Below are 6,354 nucleotides of genomic sequence, written 5' to 3'. Positions count from 1 at the left end.
CACCACTTTGACCTGCCGTTGTGAGGTTTAAAAATAAAATTCTTTACAAACATGTGATGGAAGGAGCAGGGTTTTTACTGTAAGACTTGAAGAAGCATCTTTATCCAGCAAAGCTTTAGCCTCGAGCATGGAGCTCAGCTGGGGTGGCTTGTGGATTCTATCTGGCCTTGTGAGGGCACTGAACAACACAGTCAAGGCTTCTGTTAAAAAATAAGTATTTAAAGAAAAACTTCACTCTATTCCGTACCGAGCCCTCTACCAATCCCCCCCGCCTCTGTCCCTGGTTTTCTCCGAACATAGGTATTCTCACAAGTCCCCGTCACCATGGAAACAGCCGCTATGCAGCGCTCTCGCACAATAGCCGTTAAATGAAAGGAACTGTCTGAAGGAGCAGTCTTCACCCCCATTACATGTACTGACGCTATACAGCCTCATTGCTGACCCGGCCACGGTGAGCGTGTGCATGGAGTATCCCGTCCAAAGCTTACGCCACACCGGGGAAATCATACGAGAGCAGAGATTGCGTCTCTCAAAAGACTGCTGCGTTCCTCTCTCAATTGTATTCCTCTTTCCCATTTAAATTGAACCACAAGGCAAAAAACATGTTATAGGTCCCAGAAAATAAACAGGAGATGTCACTCCATCTCTCTGGTGGTTTAATGGCATCAGTAAGTGCTTTGAGTCAGATGTGGGGCTCACAGGGGCCACTGTAATGGAAATCTGTGAGAAATTCCTATTGTAGCAACATATTATCCAATGTTGTCTTACCTCCAAAAGGTACGTCATAAATTCCCACAACCTAATAACCTGAATCGAATGAGAAGAAGAATGATCAAATCAATGGCAATAAATACTAAATCTTTATTTAGTTTTCCACTTAAAAACCATGGAAGAATATAGACAAATATTTCCACTTTTTTTACAAGGATGAGACATCACAGACACTATCATGCAGTTGACTGGATTTATTGGCCTAAATACAAGATAAATAGAGCATCCACAACATGAACAGAGGTTTGTGCAAATGCAGGCTTGCCTATCAGCATATCGTACTCCAAAGGAATGTACAACACATCTTAACAACAGAAGTAAGCATGCAATGAATTCTATTTTTAGAAATAAAATATCTATGACCTCAAAATCATCCAGTGGTTTAGGGAATACAAGGCAGGGCAATAGACTAGCCTGTATTACCTTCCACCCATTGTACCGTAGTGTCCAGAGCCCATGTTTGTCAGTGGTGAATGCAAAATAAATATCTCAGATTATGCACTCTTTGCAGTGCTCATTTAAAACCAGTCATTCTCCCTGCATAAATATTTTAAAGGAGACATCCACCATTGAAATCAATACTGCTAGACACAGTATGCATCAGGGTTAGCAATACCTGCACTAACTGCATTTGGTCTAAAGGGTTTATTCTTCAAATGAACTAAGCAAAGGATGATTTGAGTTGATGGAGAGTGCTTTGGCTTGTGCCTGAGGGCAACATTAAATCATGAACCATGGTGTCCAGGGCCATGGTGTCCAGTGCCATGTTGTCCAGGGCCATGTTGTCCAGGGCCATGTTGTCCAGGGCCATGTTGTCCAGGGTGGGAACAACAGTACAGCACAGCAAATAAACACCAGAAAGGTGCTGATACTTGTGCCTTGAGCATATGGTATTCAAATCCCGTTCCCCCTCAGGAACAGGAATACTGATTCATGTCTGCATGATATCACTTGCTGTTGCTCAGAGTGTGTAATGTATGTATGGTCTTAGTGTGCGCATATGTTGAGCTGCACACAAGCCAATTCTATGAAAATGCACACTGTTTTAGTTTGTGCAATAAAGACCAAGGGGCTGGAACGGTAACAGTGTACCCCATCATCTTGCCAATGATTCATACATTTCTCAATATAGATCTGATAGATAAGGTCTCCTGCCATTGCACAACAGTAATCCTAAAAATGAGTTATCCATTCATGTGATGAATAAATCCATGGCAGTATGCCACCTTGAGAAATGGTGTCATCATATTCAAACAAACACATAGGAGATATCCAAACAAAAACAAACAAAGAATTAATCAATCTAAAGTACTTCAATATATTACCCTTGACGTCAGAACTCAGTCCAACAGAACATTGGCAAATGTTCTACATCAATTTCCCCATCCTACACATCACATTGCAGAGCCCCAGTGTGGAGATGAAAGTCCATCCAGGGTTATTTACATTCAGCTGATCAAGTAGGACTCCAGATCTGGGCATCCTGAATCAATAGGCAGTAGGCTTATGGTCCTTAGTGACAGATACACACTCACTGTTCTTCAGAGGAGCTCAGACCACAGCACACAGGAGTACCGGGGAGTTTAGCCACAGTTATGTACATAAGAGCACATGGGCCATCTGGGAGAGATGCAAGTATTGAGAGAGAAGCCAAAGTGAACTTGATAATTACAAAGAAGCATCAACAAAGGGGACAGCGGCAATGGCACGGACTGGCATCAACATCTAGAAACCTATATTATGCTAATTGACCAATGACCATCTATGGTGGGTTCAAATGAAATCCAGCCTGCATGTGGTTGTTACTGTCCAGAGAAATGTACTGGTGAGGATTAGGGCTAGTTTTACTAGTGATTTTCATGGTATCACTGTGATGTGATTTTCATGGTATTTCTCCATTATGAGAAAACATTTGCAATCTTTATACTGAATGCAACCTGTTTTTAAGTGTTATTCTTAGTGTATGTAAAAATATGGGCAGACAAAATAATATGATTTCAGTGATTCAGGTTACCTGTTTGCATCATATCTGATGCACCTAAACTACGTCAGTAGAATTTTTTAATCAGAAGAAGTTCATGGAACTATGTGCAAGACTTCTTACCCATGATTTATACAATCAACGAGTCAAAGTGTCAACAGAGAGAACAAAATAGTTCCTAGAGGGGAAAAAGTGTTACAGTACATATTAATCATGGAGGGATGTGCATGTAAAGCTGCTTACCATAAGTCAGCAGCATCTCATCCAAACAAGTCAATATGAATACAAGGCCATGATCCCACTCTCTGGTCTTCTCTCATTAATGTCAGTGTACTCCTGTGACATTTGCACTCTTCAAACAATATAAATCATATACATTCCACCGTATTTCGTTTCTTCAGCAGACAGTGCAGTGAGGTCTTTCACATGAGTAATGAGACGCAAGGTTATCTCCCTTGAATAAGATTTTTTTTAAAGACCTAAAATATCATACAGCCTTGTGATACAAACACCATGAAGAGCCCCATTTAAAATGTTCCTCATTAATTCAGTTAAGAGAAGTCACTGGCTAAGGCTCCAGATAGGGATTGATCTTTTTCTCAACCTGACCTAAGGTATGCTTCATATGGAGGTAACGGGCGTTACAGTTGAAAAATATCTGATTTATCTGATGTAGATCTTTATCATTAATTTATACTGTACGTATATTTGTTTATATTTGTTGACTTATTTATCATGTATACACTTCTGTAAAATGTTATTTGAATGCTCTGCCATAATGACTGCTTAAGGTTATTATAAACCCGAGATTGACATAAATACATGTTATGTCACATCGCTAAATCTGTAATAAATCACTAAGCTTTAAAACGTTGTACTGTAACGGAATATTAGTGTGAGTCATGTTACAAAATGTCAAGTTTGCTTGTACAGTACCAGTCAAAAGTTTGGACCCATCTACTCATTCGAGGGTTTCTCTATATTTTTACAATTTTCTACATAGTAGAATAATAGTGAAGACATCAAAACTATGAAATAACACATATGGAATCATGTAGTAACCCAAAAGGTATTAAACAAATAAAAATATATTTTAGAAAGTAGCCACCCTTTGCCTTGATGAAAGCTTTGAACTCTTGTCAATACGTTTCCAACAGTGTTGAAGGAGTTTCCACATATGCTGAGCACTTGTTGGCTGCTTTTCCTTCACTCTGTTTGGGATGAGTTGGACCGCAATCTCAATTGGGTTGAGGTCGGGTGATTGTGGAGGCCAGGTCATCTGATGCAGCGCTCCATCCCTCTCCTTTGTCAAATAGCCCGTACACAGCCTGGAGGTGTGTTTTGGGTCATTGTCCTGTTGAAAAACAAATGACAGTCCCACTAAGCGTAAACCAGATGGGATGGTTTATCGCTGCAGAATGCTGTGGTCACCATGCTGGTTAAGTGTGCCTTGAATTCTAAATGAATCACTGACAGTATCACCAACAAAGCACCTCCACGCCTCCACCATGCTTCACGGATGGGAACCATATATGCAGAGATCATCCGTTCACCTACTCTGTTTCTCACAAAGACACTGTGGTTGGTACCAAGTCTCAAAAGGCCAGATTTCCACCAGTCTAATGTCCATTGCTAGTGTTTCCTGGCCAAAGCAAGTCTCTTCTTATTATTGGTGTCCTTTAGTAGTAGTTTCTTCGCAGCAATTCGACCATGAAGGCCTGATATACGCAGTCTCCTCTGAACAGTGGTTTTTGAGATATCTGCTACTCAAACTCTGTGAAGCATTTATTTGGGCTGTTAATTCAATGTTTTTTGCGACTGCAGTTTTCTGGATTGACTGACCATAATGTCTTAAAGTAATGGACTGTCGTTTCTCTTTGCTTATTTGAGCTGTTCTTGCAATAATATGAATTTTTACCAAATAGTATATATCCTGTATACCACCACTACCTTTTCAAAACACAACTTTTTAGCTCATTAAGGAAAGAAATTCCACAAATTAACAAGGCACACCTGTTAATTGAAATACATTCCAGGTGACTACCTCATGAAGCTGGTTGAGAGAATGCCAAGTGTGTTCTAAGCTATCATCAAGGCAAAGGGTGGCCACTTTGAAGAATAGAAAATATATTTTGATTTGTTTAACACTTTTTTGATTACTACATGATTCCATATGTGTTATTTTATAGTTTTGATGTCTTCACTAACATTCTACAATATAGAAAACAGTAAAAATAAAGAAAAACCCTTGAACGAGTAGATGTGTCCAAACTTTTGACTGGTACTGTATATGACTACCTTTTCTGTGCAGGCATCGTGTTGGAATACTAAAATAAAGTTTTACCTACATTTCTTTCCACACAATTGAAAGACTCATGTGGTTTGATATGTTTAGACCCCCCCCCCCCCTCCCTTCAGTTGACAGGCTCTTCCGACAATACCAGTGATGGGCAGTAAGACTTAGAGAGACACAGCAGAGCAAAATGGACACAGAGGAGAAGCAGACTGACACATTGGAGAGCCTTAGAAGTCATAGAAAAATCAACTGAGGGCCAAGGTGCCAGTATCAGGGTAGAAGGGGACAGAGAGCATGTGACCATAGTTGATCAACTCTGGGAGGGATTCACCTGCATGCATCCCCAAAACAGGAGGAAGAGGACGAAGGCTCCAGCATCATGTTGAACAGGCAGATGGATGCACAGCCAGGCAGAGGGACATGATCCGAACGGAGAGAGAAAACAATCCAAAGGTTTTAGTTTCTAGTCTGTGTGTGAACGCTGTACGAATGAAAAAGGAATGATAACAACACTAATATTAATGACCATGGTTCTTGGTCCAGAGCAGCGATATGCACCCTCTCTCTCGCTCTCTCTGCTGGACTGAGATGTGGTCAGGCCGTGGTCCCCACTGCTGGCAGTGATTCTGTAGGGGTGTTGGCAAGGGAGGTGGGAGAGTCACATGATGGGACGGGCGGCATGGGGCAGATGGCCTTGTGACTGTAGTACTCCACCACTTGGTTGGGCACTTCCGCCAGGACACATTTGGCTAAGGCAGCGGGCGAGGCCTGTGAAAAATAGAACACAGCTGTGGTCTGGACAGTTCTGGCACAAGACCCCAAAGGGTTAAAGCAATAATTTTCAGTGGCACCTAAATCCAATGAAACTTGCATCCAACAAATTGTGTTTTAATCTAACAAAGGAAGAATGGAAAGAGTGATTTGTGTTTTCTGTTGTTTGGGCAGTGGTCAAAATGAAAGAGAGCTTTGGGGAGCATACAGACAAATCGCATCAAGCTTTGGAGGCATTTTTGCATTTTTCATCTTTACTTTTCGAAATTAATGGATTTTCTTTCCTGGTGACAACATTTATTTTTCTTAGGAGGGTTTTCTGAAGCTTCTCCATCTGTAGCACTGGCAAGGCCAGCAAATGAGAGGCTGCCTGGCTGTTAGCATGGATTCAAAGCCCCATTGGAGGGTAATGCTATTACCCCCCCTTTGGAGGTCACACTGGGAGACTTAATGGCCGCCAGCATAGCTATTATAAAAAGTAGTGCAGTTTCTGAGATCTTTTGAGACCCAATCTTTTGGCTTGGTTGGAAGTTGG

At 41.2% G+C, this 6,354-nt stretch overlaps 1 protein-coding gene across 1 annotated transcript in view; it reads right to left on the bottom strand.

The window, feature by feature from the left end:
- Positions 1 to 841: 841 nt before the first annotated feature.
- The window catches only part of LOC110506513 (copine-7-like), a 40,943-nt gene continuing 35,430 nt past the window's right edge, over positions 842 to 6,354 (bottom strand). Inside the window, exon 16 of the mRNA XM_021586174.3 lies at positions 842 to 5,816. Within this exon, the coding sequence (XP_021441849.1) occupies positions 5,643 to 5,816 (174 nt within the window). The 3' untranslated portion in view covers positions 842 to 5,642. The remainder of the gene's footprint in view (positions 5,817 to 6,354) is intronic.

Source organism: Oncorhynchus mykiss, chromosome 26 (genome assembly GCF_057628025.1).
Source record: "Oncorhynchus mykiss isolate SJ-2025 chromosome 26, ASM5762802v1, whole genome shotgun sequence".
In the NCBI taxonomy this organism is placed as follows: Eukaryota; Metazoa; Chordata; class Actinopteri; order Salmoniformes; family Salmonidae; genus Oncorhynchus; species Oncorhynchus mykiss.
Note: the sequence above shows the minus strand (reverse complement) of the source record. Positions and strands in the feature narration are given on the sequence as shown.